This window comes from Crassostrea angulata, chromosome 6, assembly GCF_025612915.1.
Source record: "Crassostrea angulata isolate pt1a10 chromosome 6, ASM2561291v2, whole genome shotgun sequence".
NCBI lineage: Eukaryota > Metazoa > Mollusca > Bivalvia > Ostreida > Ostreidae > Magallana > Magallana angulata.
In genome coordinates this window covers 50,603,198-50,619,128 of record NC_069116.1, presented here as the reverse complement: position 1 = coordinate 50,619,128, position 15,931 = coordinate 50,603,198, and the positions used below count along the sequence as shown (strand labels likewise).

The window sequence follows — 15,931 nt, the reverse complement described above, 5'->3', positions numbered from 1 at the left end:
TTCAAAATGTTTTTTAGTAAGAGTTATCTCGCTTTGCTGTAAGAATGTACAGCATAAATACTATAGGCATACCAAATTTTGTGTCCGAGGAAGGAATACTTACTTCAATATGATTTTTTGAAAATATTCCTCTGGACATTAAAAGTGTAGGTACCTGTAAAGTTCTGGAGTTATCTTTCTTTTCACATTGCACTACTCATAAGTTCCTATCTAAGCACCTGGTGATACCAAGGCGTTTAGAACACTTGGAAATAAAGTAGAGAATAAATATCTTTTTGAAAATTTAATTAAAAAGGGATAATGGGGCTGTCGAAAAGCCCTTACTTTTTGTTGAAGACAAAAAAAGTTCTAGTTTATATTTGTAATTCATTTTCAAAGTATTATTTCCTTGCTCTGGGGTTCAAAAATGTTACGTCTACAAATTAACGATACATTATGTAAGAGTAAAATCTTGAGGCCAATTAATTAATGTACCGGTGATCATAAATAGGTGTTGATTTTAAATATATGTATAAGGGTAAGTATGTCACATACCCGGCCTGGCACATCATACAATTGTATGTACAAGTATATGTATACATCATTAAATTTTGCAATTGCCACATGCATTAAATACGTCACCGGTAATTGGTAATATTGTTTGTTATAGAATTGATAGTTTCAAAAATCATGAACATACAATTACATATAATTATTTAAACATATTGGAACGGCGCCGCGATCATGAAAACCGGGAAATTGCGGGAAATTGAACAAATACCCTAATAGTATCAATGCATTTAATAAAAGAAATGATTTCATTTTCCTTCTTACATTTTTAAAGCTATAAATTAGATGAACGTATATCTACTCGGTTTAAATTTATTTACTAAGAAAGCCTACTAGTGAACCTAACAATTTCCATTTAGGTATAATATATTTTTGTTCACTGAAGACCAAGTTTCGTATTTCATTCTAAATACATGCATGCATGTAATATATAAATTAGATATAATTGATTGTTACAAACTGAATGGTTTGTCAAATTCTTTTCAAGTAAACACATTCAATACATTGATTCAATATCCACTGATATATAGGATATAAAAACGCTGTTAAATATGTAAGGTGCCGTGGCGCAGAGGAAGTGTCCCGGGTTCAATTCTCGCCTTGGGCGGTTTTTTTTTGTTTTGTTTTTTTTCATTTTTTTTTCTAGAACAAAAACCGTTTTAATACATTTTCTTTCATAAAGTTAATACATTTTGTTGGAAATTAAGCACAATATTGAATTAATTTTTTTTTAATGGCTTAAAGGTGGCTTAAAGGTAGCTTAAAGGTGGTTTAAAGGTGGCTTAAAGAAGTTGGGACATTAAGGACCTATAAGTTGTCCTTAAAGGTGGCTTAAAGGTGGCTTAAAGATAGTCTTTAAGCTGCCTTTAAGCCATCTTTACGCTTTCGTTAAGCCACCTTTAAACAACACATATAGCTTAAAGGTGGCTTAAAGATCGTCTTTAATTATAAGCTACCTTTAAACACCTTTAAGCTATCTTTAAGGAGGACTTAAAGATGGTCATTCATCCTGTGTCAAAAGAACTTTTAATATTTAAACATTTAAATTATCGTTACAATACACACAACTTAAATTTTCATATTGTACTTGTCGATTTCACGTACAAGCAATTAATTTTTTGTACGAAAAAATATACAGAGACAGATAAAGAAAACACTTATAGCAGGTTACACTTTAAACTAGTCTAAACATAGAGATGCAATTATATAGGATCTCCTGATAATAATACAATTATAAACTTGTATAATGACAAATAAAAACGACACTTGATCTTTTGTAACCTTTTTTTAATATAATCTTTCTTAAATCTTTTTACACTTATAACTCACCTCTTTGGACAGAAGGGGGCATACTATTGATTTCTGTTCAGCAAACATTTTTTTATGATCAGGTTTTCATTTAAAAGCAAAAGAAATATTTTCAATGTGATGCTCATTTCTATTAACTAATGTATATCTAATATTGCAAGGCAATTTATTCCGATATTACGCACCTCATGAATGCTACCTGTATGTATATTTTTTTTATACCGGGGAGGGTTTTTTCCACCATTTAACCTACAGGTTTTTTTTCATGATCTTGTGTGTTGATGTTTAACACTATGCGTTGAATTTAATAGCTGTTAACGTAGATATACTGTACTTTATTTTGTAGAAATGACACTCTTGTAGGAGATAGGTAAGACATGGATATGCTTACAGAAATTACATGTATAGATAATCATTGTTTTTATTCATATGTCACAAAAATGGCTCATGTAACGTACGTTTGTATTGCTAGCCGTGTTTGTTCGTCGCTTATTAATATTTCCTTGATAAAATGTGTTTGAATTTTTAATGAAACAATCTGGATTAAATATCATGACCGAATGGATCATCCAAAGCAGAGAAAAAATAGAAAACACGGACAACACAAAACTTTGTAAAAATAAAGACATACAGACTTTTTTTACATAATGATGTTTAATACATAAGACAATTTTTTTGCACATTTGTAGTTGGGCCTTATGGGTTATTGAATTAATTGTAAACAATAAAGCGTCCTTAACAGTTTTGTTAAAATCTCATAATGCTTGTTTTTACATTGTTTTATTTTTCTTACTTTATAGACCAATAGGTGGTGATTCAATGTTTGGAGCAGGACTTGCAGTAGCAGTGGTGTTCATTCTGATCATTGTGGTTGTGGTTGTCGTTTTTGTTGTTTTTTATGTCACAAACCAGTTTGGATTCAGAAAAAAAGTACAACAACTCTATACAGGTACTTACATATTTAATAAAAATGTTAATAGTACAGAATAAATGTTTTACAAAGCATTTGAGATTCACTTTCAAACATCATTACTATTAGAACATGCATCATTGCTGAACTTTGTACCTGATTTCAGATTGTCAATGAATTTCGAGAAAATGTTTTATTTTATTTATTATGCCCTTGCAAAAAGAGGATAAAGACAAGTCTGTACGTCGAACTTGTATCCTGGCGACATGAGTTTCCGATAGTCGACCACCGAACGCTTCCTCTAATGACTGTCTCATTAGTTATAATTAACACTTTTAAACTAAAAGATCCCAAACTAAGAACAGCTTTACAAGATGTGATACTTTTAGCAAGTAAATATGTCATCAGAGGTCTGTGTAATTTTATGTAATTTTAGATACTGTGATATTTTAGTAGATGTTTTTTGCAATTTTTGTGATTTCAATTAAAGTAATAGTAAATGTTACCTTTTGAAGTCACTTGGGTAATTTTGTGATTTTAACCATTTCACGCAGCATAACTTTAGTGATATAGAAACAATAGGAGATTTCGTACATCCGGTTTTCCAAGTAATTGAATAAATGACGTCATTTTGAGATAAATCCACGCACTGAAAATCGACCACCGGGAACATTACTATTTAAAACATATGACTGCACGATACATTAAATTCTCTGGTAGACATCTAATATAATCATTAAGGTACCTCACTACACCTATACTTATACTTTATATTTTTTATAGTAAACATTCGTTGAAATTAAAATTATTATTATCATCATTTTTTAGCATTTTGATGATCTTTATTATGTGATGTCATTTTAAACATTCCTTATTATTTTGTCGGCAACTTAACAGCGTTGCTTTTTGGATACATGTAGAATGGCTTGTGGAGTTTTTGAAATCCATCAAATTTCAACCCCTTTTAAAAGGAATGGGTGTCAAAATGTTATACCAATATTTATAGAATTGTAGAAATTTCTCTACAAAAATATCGAATCTGTTCTCTCTTATTCAGAGAGAGAGAGAGAGAGAGAGAGAGAGAGAGAGAGAGAGAGAGAGAGAGAGAGAGAGAGAATTTCCGGAACCATTATTCTTTCAAAGATGTATTAGTTTGTAACCATGATATTGGGTTTTGAAAAATGTGTTGCTTCTTGTTCAGTTTAGTGGAAAGTGGTGCTATATGACACTGGTTGCTAAAATTTCTTGTTTTAGAACTTAGACAACGTTTACAACACAGTGGTCGGACAGATATTCATCAAGAGTCAGAGAAAGGTAGGGTTTTGTTTAATATCCTCTCAAGAGCAATACACTATACAGGAGTAATAAAAATTAGGTTTTACAGCTGTTTTAAGTGATAATTGATGGCATTGTTCTGCTCTTGTATACGTAAATTGCATTGAAACAAGTATAGAACGTCATATTTATTGGTTTTTTTTTATCTTTTGATAATAGTTGTAATTATTTTCAGGCAGAAAAAAGCCAATTCAAGAAATATTTACATGTTTATTCTCATATTTAAAAGATGGCCGCACAACCCCCTTAATGTATATTACCGTAACAAATATTCTTTTGCTTTTACTGACACCGAAAGGCTTTATGACAGATTTTACCGTCCTCCGACCGAAAATATCAACTCACAATATTCAAAGAATGATTCCTTAATACTTATATTTATATATTTTTCAAATTTCTACCCTTTTAAACAACATTTTGAAACCACGTTTTTCAGGTAGCACATGCATTGCATTACAAAGCCGTGCAGCCAACACCGTTTTTCCGATATTCTATAAGACACGCCCATTTTGTGTTGCTCAATTTTTATGCAATTATTGGGCTATAGGCTTCAAATTTGAATCGTTATATCATCAGAGACAAAGACGGTTGAAAAATGTAAATATTCAGAAATACAATACAGTCTTTTACCTATATTGAAATTGGGTAGGGATTCTGTCTCCTTATAATATACAGTGCCAAAATGGCCATAGTGTGTCTAATTAAGTTAATGTACTATGTGTTTAAAAACTCTTTCTACCGATATTGTATTTTTAGAAATACTTGCGTTCATGTTTTGCATTATCTACATAATACTGAAACAGAACAGGTGTACAATATTAGATATTTAAAGCTGAACACCGCTCGTAAACAGGAACTGTCAGCCATATATACCTTTTAACTGAGTTTAAAACACCGGAATTTTGGGATAAACAAGGTCACATGGTATGTAAATGAGTCTGTCCCATCTTCTTAATTTCTTTATAAACATATCGTCTTTTGTACCAAGGCCTATTTATTTTCACTAATGGAGAGGACAAAGACCCAAACCAGAACGAAATCACTGTTACTGTGTGTACACAAATCATTACAAGCTCCCAAGTATGATATTTTTAGGTAATATAAATTTTATTTATCATGTTCAGAAAAACTTTACATTGCCTACAATGTTGACTTTTTACCAAAAGAGATTTTGGCTTTCAGTACTTTTAGAAATTTGGTTGTACTTTTTGTAACATTATATTAATGCTTACTCTTACTAACTTCTAGGAGGTTGTTAAAAAGAAAGGTGGTATTAGACATCTTCATATTGTGATATACTCTCCATCAAAATTAACGATAAAATCACGTACTATTTTATTAATAGTTTATCCCCAGAAATATCTCCTAACAGCATATAGCAATGGATTTGGGTGCTAGCTAGGACTCTGAAATTCATAAGTTCGAAACACACTGAGCCTTTATTTATTTTTCCCTGTCCAAGCATTTTTAAAACATCTATTTGGCCAAATATTGTGAAATTTGAAAATTCTAAAACTTTAAAAGTGTATTTGATCATAATATACTTTAAATTAAATATCTACATTTGCACAATTTAGAAAAAATCGAAAAAAAGAAAATAAATATTCGTCTGTTAAAGAGATGAAAAAATCAAAAGAAATGCTCAGTTAATGAAATATATTGCAAGGGTGCAAGATCCTGTTTAATAGTTGTCTGTCTCTTTCATTGACCTGGTCTCAAATATTTTTGTACCAATTTTTTAATTAATAAAAATCACGAGGAAATACAGCAATAATTTCTAACACTAATTTTGTAGATATCAGGTTAGTAATGCTTATAATAATGTTTGAACCAAACCTACTACTTCTTTGATTGTTTTTGATCTGAACGCAACAAAGATTGATTTGTATATTATTTAAACAGTTGATAACAATACAGAAAATGAAACATCATTTGTTGTAATCTTATTGACTAGTTGCTTTAAGTACTGTTTATGAAACATTGGTACCCCCCATTATGTGAATCACATATCAATATCAGGTGTGGGCTCCATTCGCTCGTATAAATGGGATCTGTCTGTCTTTTTGCCTAGCATTTACGCGACGCTTTGGAATTCTTGCTTGGTCCCTCACACTTCCGGTTTGCGCAAATTTCCGGTACAACCTTGCAATTGACGTGTGGTGCCTTTTAAACACTTTGGCTACCTTAAACGACATTTTTTTTTATTTGATAAGCATGCTGTGTCATGTTTTAGCAAATATCACCGGTAATCGTACAATTATTAACATTTTTTCTATACTCACTAAAGGAGCATTTTGCAGAGACCATACCAACTGTCCTGCCACGCTCTTCTGCGATCAACCGCGACTTCCCCGTCGGGTTTTTAGCTCACCTGAGCTGAAAGCTCAAATGAGCTATTCTGATCACATTTTGTCCGTCGTCCGTCTGTCCGTCCGTCCGTCCGTCTGTAAACTTTTTACATTTTGAACTTCTTCTCTAAAACCGCTTATCCAATTTCAACCAAATTTGGCACAAAGCATTCTTAGGGGAGGGCGAATATAAATTGCAGAAATAAAAGTCTGATCTGTATTCAAAGCGGAGAAAACCTTGAAACTGTAGAAAAAGGGGGTGCATTTTTAAAAATCTTCTTCTCAAGAACTACTGATTCCAATTCAACGTAGTTTAGCATAAATTATCCTTATGGGAAGAAAAACATAAATTGCAAAATTTAAGGACTAATTCTGTTTCAAATCTGAGTTATTACGAAAATCATAATAAAGGAAAGGCATGTTTCAATCAGTTTATTAGCTTCGGGTTCGGCATCAGGTAAAATGGGTAGGCAAGACTTGGCCTGGGCAAAACAAAAGATTGGCAGTTATTAACCCCGGCTATTATTTTGCCACGGCCCGGGTTTGCATACCCGTTTTACCAAGACTCGTATTCCATACTTCTAAAACGAGGTTCTTTGTTTAAAGAAGCCATGACATTATACGAAAAAGGGTCGACCTGACTATAATGAATTTGCTTGTTGTGCAACAGCTTGCGTATAAAGGGAAATCTTGGAAACATGCAAAATATATTGGTGCCGATTTTGTGAAGTAAATTGAGGCTAAATATTTCAATGCGTTGACAGTTTTCACACATGACGTTGGTGTTAGCTTGTTCTGATTTTTGTTTCGTTTCAATATTTATGCTTTGTTACCTGGGAACTATCGTCTGTATTTCGTGATTTTTACGTATCAAATCAAACAGAGACTTCGGTAAATCAAACAGTTAACTGTTTACCTGCGCAAATTAAGCAAAATCTGATGTTTCAAAAAGTAATGAAATAGAATTCATTCTATCGGTAATTCGGCATTATCTTTTGCGTAATGGCAGATTAATGCAATAGGCTTTGTTGAGATGCTCGGCATTTTTTCGAGTTTATTCAGTTTAAATAGAGTTTGATATCGCTGACGGAAATATGTAGGTATATATATGTATATATATATATATGATTCATTTCGAAAAAATAAATTGTGTTTTTTATTTGTTATAGTGCATGTTTCATGTGTTTAATTGTTTACAATTTCTATTTACTAACCATATTTGGGTGTTAAGCTTCGAATTATAAGCAAGAAACAGAGATTTGCTCACAATTCTATGTTTGTACACAGATCTGAAAAACTAAAGATTAATAAAGTTCTTCCAGAAACCAACTTAAACAACTTATTGTATTGTAAATTTAACCTTTTTTCGTCGTTATTACTCCTAATGTACATTTGATCATTGACTGTGTTTGTGTACATTTGTATAAACTGATTTTGAACCTCAAATGCCAGTGAACTTGTCTTGAGCAGAGACATAGATAATAATGTGATTTATGTCTCTGGTCTTGAGTGAATAAAAGAATTGAAAATCTTAGGCCATTCTTTTTTACAATTTTAAATGCTGAATAGGAAATACCAAGTTAAAAATCTTAAGCTGAATGTAATAAACACATGTGATCAAAATATGACTCAAACCTAGGCGAACTGTGAGCTCTGTATCTTGCTTATAATTCTACGATTGACGCTGAAATTTTGGTTGAACATTAGAAATTCTATATGAATTAGAGTGTGTTAGATACTGTGAAATCATAATAATTCGTGGGGGCCAATTTTCGTGGATTTGTTAACTTTTACAGGTTTGTGGGGATGTAGTTTCGTGTATTCTTTGATACAAACATAAGGACATAAGGTTTTATAACACTAATTTATCAATTCGTGGAGGATGTAAATTCGTGGATGAGAGGTACCCATGAATTCCACGAAAATTGATCCACCACGAAATTTAATGATTCCACAGTACTTGTACAAACAAAATAAAAGAATGATATTCTGTATATACCTACTCTCTGGGGCCCCCTCTTTATACAATAAATAATGTGAAATCTACATCAATTTTGATAGTTTTTCAGACACGAGTAAATAAAAACGACATCTTTAAAACAGTTTCCATAGTTCTGACACATTTCTGTTGCGGGGATAAAGTAATTATCGCTATTCCTAAGAAAATATCACAGCGGAAAATTATCCTGGTTTGTACGCGAAGTAAATAACAGTCATTTAATTATAATAGAGAAGACAAATAAAATTGTTGAATGTTTTTAATTTGAGGAATTGAGCACATTGAGGTACAATTTTCTTCTTCACATCTATACATGTAGGATTTTTTAAATAAAAAACAAAAACTATTATATATATTTTTTAAATACAATTACTAGTAAGTAGTTGATGAAAAAAATGTACCTATATGCTCTCATATATTTTGATCGCTTTACAAAGGGGGGGGGGACGAAAATATGGGGAATTGGAAGTTAACAACTTAACAGTGTACCCCTACCAGATGTTTAGTTTTATATCTTGCGTAGGATTTTCTTATTCTGGTAAAAAATAGTATTTCATGAAGGTACAATGTCAAAGATTACGTGTATGCAAGTTTAAGTGTAAAAGTCGAATACTTTACAATATTAATTCTACCGAGGGACCATATGGCACAATTTCTTTTAAACGCCCATTGTTGCTCAGGTGAGCGATGTGGCCCCATGGGCCTCTTGTTTGTGAGGTTTTAGTAATGCATGCATCAATAATAAGATCACAAAAAAGAAAGTAAAGAATTATTTTTCCAAAAGAAGTGTGAGCACGATTTGAGCATTTTTAAAGAACAGTCACGCTTCGGTTAACATTGCATCCATTTAACCGTTTGGACATTTAAATGTCTTACTTATAATTAAGGTGACTTATTTAAACATTAAATATATCTTTTAAAAATTCTAGGATGTAAATATTATTTTATTTCAAATGGTGCGTTACCTCCACCGTCCGCCCCGACCCCGATCCTCTCAAATTGTCGTTTAGCTGTATTCCACCTGTATCTCAAGCGAATGTGTAGTGCGCGGCCAGCGCGCTAGGTTCCGTTCGTCATCGAAAGCAAGATTTTTGTCTTGCCTAGATGGCCGAGTTGGGAGCGCGGTGGCCGCTCACTGCAAGGAGAATGGGTTCCAGAGGTCGTGAGGTCAAGCCTCGGTCGGGGCGGATATGAGAGTTATTGCAATATTTGTGCTTGTTATATATGTGTTTATCTCTGCAATGTGTATCGTACAATTTGAGAGGATCGGGGTCGGGGCGGACGGTGGAGGTCCAACAAAAGTGAATTTCTCTGTGCTTTATATATATATCTATATACTTCACTATGGGCAGGTATATGTCAATTTGAGAGTTATTATATATAATATTTTAGTTAAATAGCAATTATAAACAACAATAGATATGATGACCCGTATATCAATAAATACATTTGTTGTTTTTAGTGATACACAAGTATGTGTTGTAATTAAAAACAAACATGCTCCTTTGCAGAATTTGTTCCTTCATTTGACTTTCAAATCATCCACTGCTATTGCTACCAATAACGTTTTAGATTAAAATCATGTTTATTACAAATTAAATATTAAAATCAAAAACATGTTAAATTTAAACACATCCCCTACCTCTCGATTTACTTCCAAAGCAAGTCTTTTTTTCATTCAAATATTTTACATTGGGCAGTTTAATATTCATCATACATACATAATTTAAGTTAAAATATTATATCTGCTTAGCTTTTATTGTAAATCCGTCACGTATGAATGATCGTGAGCTGCAGATGACATGCCAAAAACGTATGCCAATAGCAAGAATTCAGTATATCATTCACATTTTCCGTACCAAACAGCTTATAATTATTGTTAGTTGAAATCTTGACACTTGAACAAAATTGACAAATTTTCAAAGCGATTTGGTGATATCATTTCTCTCTAATCTCTCTCGTTAGAAGAGTTCAATTAAACAGTGTATAGATTTATTGTACCAAGACAGAATGATATAAACCCGGAACAAAATGGTGTTTGAAACAGATGTCAGACATATCGTAACGATGTAGTATTCCATTTTAAGAATTTAAAATGAGGTTTAACTTTTTTATTTAACAGATGCTGAAAAAAATGAAAGAGAAGTCTTACTGCATAATGGTAAATAGTGATATTTGTTTTATTTTTTACGCCAAGAAAAAGAACCATGTATGATTATTTTGGATAAAAAAAATTAAGCAGACAACAGTGCTGCATTTTGTGTGATACGAATGACATCAATTAAGTGAGCCATGTCTAGTTAACATTTGCACTTTGTTATACTGTAAACCATATTTTATCAAACATTAATTGTTGCTACACTTGGAACTAATTAAACAGTTACAGCAAAAAGTACTATCAAAGTAGTGATGTATTTTGTACTTGAAATTGAGAAAATGACGAAGATATCAATGATTTTTTTTAAAAATGTTTATAATTTTAAGCCTTTGATCCAAGGATTCCTTGTTGTTTATCTTAAATGTCTATTGAATTGCGTTTCTAAATTTTTTCCAACTTATTCTCAACAAAACTGATGTGCTGACAAAGTGAATTTTCTCTACACAAGATTATAGAGTTATAGAAAACCTAACAAAAGAAGAGAGTGCTCTAGAAGCTGGCTGTCTTTATAAAACATAGATTGGTTGACTGTAAAAACAATTTACATTTGTGTAATCACAGGACTTTGATATGAAACCTGGCTGACCAAATTTTATAACTTATTAAGCTATTCAGCAAGCTATTGAAAACTTAACATTCAACAATCATAGATTTTCATAATGAAATTGACCTTCAAATCTAAAGGAGGCTGGGGGTCAAAATATAATATAAAATATCCATCAGATTTATTTGAAAATTTTATTTGCGATTTCTGAAGCTATCAAGTACTATTTGATAAAGACAAATTTCATATATTTTAATATAAAATTTCATCACTTCCCATTATCTTTATATGGAGCTCTTCTTTTAAAGGAGATCTATATTGTCTAAAATGGCTGCAACCCCCAGTCCCCTTAAGTCATTTGTTTGGCGAAGGTAGACGCTCTCATCCCCAGTGGTCCGAAGTATATATGTTTGATAATAAAAAAGAGTTGAAAGTCGGTCACTCTAATTGTGAATGCCTGCAAAACAAATTTTGTACACTGATTGATCATCTTTTGATCACATTCCATAATAAATCATTGTTTGATATATAAAAAGAGAAGTTAAAAACCTAAGTAAATTGTACTTTAGCCTACTAATAAAAATCCAAGTTGCAAGAATGTTTGTTTTATATGGGTTTTGATATAACTATAAGTTAAATAGACGTACATTATAGATACATTTCCAAGTATCAAACTTTGCAACATATCGTTTTATGAATAATACTTTTTTTCTTGGTAAAATTTTAGATGACACGAAGAACGGAGCCAGTTTTGGTATCATATTTATATATTCTAATAGATAATAATTGAATCTATTTAATCATTAAAAGCATACATGAATGAAAGTAAAGTTGCATCTACATGTACTACATATTAGTTTTTCTTTTCATTCTTAGCAGATAAAATCAAGCCAACAAATAGTTTTTCACCTTTTGATTGGGCTAACAGCTGTATTGTATGATGTATTTAGCCGCCAAATCAATTTATGTTATATATTTACATAATGAAATATTTTTTAAAAAGTCAATTATTTCACGTTATGAATATATTTTACCTATAAACTTTGCAGAAATTTACATTTTTTTTTTAAAAAATCATTTTTTTTTACTTAACTCAATTGAAGAAATTTCATTGAAAAAGAAAAATTTATTTTTTACAATGACATATGAATAACTCATAATTACAGGACCGTTAAAGAGTTTTTAAGAATTACTTTGGAATTTATAGAACGATACTGCTTTAAGGTTTTTTTTATTGTACAACACAGGTAAATATTAATGCTATTCTAAATTGTTTTGGTTATATTTCTGATACAATAAATTAGAATGTATTAGTTTATAAAGAGGTTTCTTGATTTATAAACTGTTTCTTTAAATTGCAGATGATTCAAATAATGGAGCCAAGTCAGGTATTTTATTTGAATTTTTATCTGGCGATAATCTACCAATCATAACTTGCATTGTATTACTTGTAGTCTAACGTCCGTCCTACTGAAATGTGTCGTTCAGCATTTTAGCGTTTATTTCTACCAGTCGGGGTTTATATTTTCACTTATTGCCATCATACTCGTCTGAATATTTTCAATTATGATAGACTATTTAGTCACAAAATGCATTTCTAAGCAGTATCGTTAATTTTATATACTTTGAAAGCAGCTTAGGATTTGATTCAAAGTCGTTTCATTAAGCGCTATGTCGCCTTCAAAGCCGATTAAAGTCGAAACATTTTCTTAATAAATAATAAAATTATTGACAAAGGACTATGTGCGATTTTAAGCATTTTTTTGCCCCCAAAATTATAGTTCTATAAAGCGCTTAAAAAATAAGGGTGAAGATAGTTAGAATCATATTAGAAATAAGGGTGCAGAAGGTTATCACCACAGTGACGTCATAGTGTAGAAATGACGTCATGAAGATTGCCTAATTTTGATAAATTGATGTTTTGAGGCAAAATATGGGTGTTTTCCGATGATTTTTCGACTGGGAAACATTGAGCGCAGGCTTGATCAAGTACCATTTTTTCGTATAATGTGTATAATTATCTGATGAAAGACATATGTTAAAATCTTACTTGAGCAGACCTGCGCTCTATACTTCCGAATGCAAAATATAAAGCAAAAATGAGAATATTTTCATCCGTTTGCAAATTTGCGGGAATAAGGTCATAAAGTTGACGTCATAGATAAATAGCCAATGAGCAATGGTGGTTAAAATCAAGATTAAAGTGATAGGCGTCCACTGTACAATGATATATGAAGATTTGATTTGTATACAACACTATTTAAAAATTGGTTAAAAGTGGGGGCAGATATTAGACCATACCGCACATAGTCCTTTAAATGTAATTTTCATTTCAATATATTTATTCAGAAGGTACTTTTCATTGCAAATTTCATTTCATGATTTTGAATTTAACTTTTTGTTTTTGACATTGCACAGAATGTCAAATTTATGATCTAGTATGCTTTCATTTCATCTATTTGATCTTAAACAATAGCATATTTTAAAACATAATTTTAATGTAAACTACTTGAACCCTTTGTAGGACAAGTTTTTTCTTCCTGTGTCTTCGATTAACTGATAAACGCTACATGTGACAACCCTCGTAGATAGATATACTTGTTTTAATTTTATATTGGAAAGTATTTGATATTGCAAAGCTTGAAGGCTTCTAAGGTCAAGTTGGGTCAGAGTTTTACATTGTTGCTCAGATAATGTACCATATTGTGATTTGAATGGCAAATGAATCAAAATTGACCTTTAGGATTTTTCTTTTAAAATCAACATCGATTTTATACTATATTTAATTGATGCTCAATATCCAACTACAAAGTTTACATGTTAAATCAAGCTTTACAAATACTCTACAGGGTTATTCTTGAATTTAGTACATAGTTATCATAGTATCAAAATTTCAAATTAAAGAAGGGTTATCACATGTATTTCTTAATCTATATGTTATGAATTTTACAATGAAATTAATGTAAAACTTTATTAGCTTAATATACATGATACTTAATTTACTTTTTTATTTATAGCTCTTGCATTTGTATATTATTGGTTTAAAATCTGATGCCATCCTAAAACATGATTAAATTCACAGCATGGAGCTCCGTTATCCAGTCAAATTAACTGAAAGGTCTGAAAAGATAAATGAATGTCAAGGATATGTATTTTCAACCGCCCCTTTTGGTTACTTTCAGTCACATTTTAGTCAACTGGTTAAATGAGAACGGCAGATATTTGTCCTGCGATTTATTTCTCAAATCAGCAAACAATATATATATTTTTTTAGTATTGTTTACTCTTATGTTCATTTACCTGGTTTTTTTATTGCACATGCACTGTATTATATTATCAAATAAACCATTGCAATTGGATTTGATATTGATATTTTAGTAATATGTATGTGTTTTATAGATCAGCCAATTTATGCCCAACCTAAAAAGACTAAAACAAGAAAAGGTAAATTGACAAGATCTATTCGATCTTTTATTTAGTTGGACTTTTTAGCTCACCTGAGCTGAAAGCTCAAGTTAGCTTTTCTGATCAGATTTTGTTCGTTGTTCTTCTGTCCGTCTGTACTTTCACATTTTGAACTTCTTCTCTAAAACCACCCGACCATTTTAACCAAATTTGGTACAGAGCACCCTTATGGTAAGACGAAAATAAATTTATGAAATGAAAGACCGATCTTTATTCAAAGCAGAGAAAACCTCGAATCTGTAGAAAAAAGAGGGGTGCATTTCTATAAAAAAAAATCCTTTTCTCAAGAACTACTGAGTGAAATTCAAGGTAATATTCATGTAGCATATAAAATTTTTATGAAAAGAAAAATATAAATTGAAAAAATTATAGGCTAATTCTGTTTCAATTCTTAGTAATTTACGAAAATTATAATTAAGAGAGAGAGAGAGAGAGAGAGAAAAAACGGGGGGTCAATCAGTTTTAACTTCGGACTCGATGTTTCATATATCGAAAACCAAGTTCTTTGTTAGAAGCAGCCATGTTGGACGCATGAAAATGACAAATTTGAATTTGCTTTTTGTGCAACAGTTTACGTGCGAAGGGAATATTTGAAGCATCCAAAATATATTTGTGCTTATTTTGTAAAGTAAACTAAGGTTAAATATTTCAATTCACTGACATTATCACTTGTGGTGGTGGTTTTAGCTTGTTTTGATTTTCGTTGCATCTCTTTTAAACATGAGGTGAACTGTTGCCTGTATTTTGGAATTGTTACGTAATAGATCAAATATAGTCTTCGGTAAATCAGACAGCTGAGTGTTTATCTGCGCAAAATGAGCAAAATCTGATGCACTTACAACGTATTAAATTACTATGTACATGTTATTCGGTACGATCTCTACGTAATGGTTGATTGATGCGACGTGTTTTGTTAAGGTGCTAAGCATTTTCAGTCTAAACGGAGACTACTTTCGCTGCTTGAAATATATAGGTTTATAGATATAATGAAAAATAAATTCTTTGTGTTAGTGCAATGTTTTTCTTTTGTTTTAATTGTTTACAATTTTCTACTTACTAACTGTATCTGGGAGTCAAGCTTTGAGATATAAGGAAGATACAGAGCTTTGCACAAAATGCTACATTGGTTCACAGAGCTGATGTCTTTTAGTTTGTTTATATTTTAAATGCAGCTATGCTGAATAGAAAATACCAAGTTAAAAAATCTTACGTTGAATGTAATAAACTCATGTAAACAAAAACATGACTCAAACCAAGCCTTGTATCTTGATTAAAATTCTACGTTAAAATTTTGGTAGATCATCAGAAATGTCTT

General features: G+C 31.2%; 1 protein-coding gene across 1 annotated transcript in view; it reads left to right on the top strand.

The window, feature by feature from the left end:
• The window catches only part of LOC128190564 (uncharacterized), a 46,426-nt gene that overhangs the window by 15,629 nt on the left and 14,866 nt on the right, over nt 1-15,931 (top strand). Inside the window, exons 5-10 of the mRNA XM_052862655.1 lie at nt 2,204-2,227; nt 2,658-2,806; nt 4,022-4,081; nt 10,572-10,610; nt 11,879-11,905; nt 14,551-14,595. Coding sequence (XP_052718615.1) covers nt 2,204-2,227; nt 2,658-2,806; nt 4,022-4,081; nt 10,572-10,610; nt 11,879-11,905; nt 14,551-14,595 — 344 coding nt within the window. The remainder of the gene's footprint in view (nt 1-2,203; nt 2,228-2,657; nt 2,807-4,021; nt 4,082-10,571; nt 10,611-11,878; nt 11,906-14,550; nt 14,596-15,931) is intronic.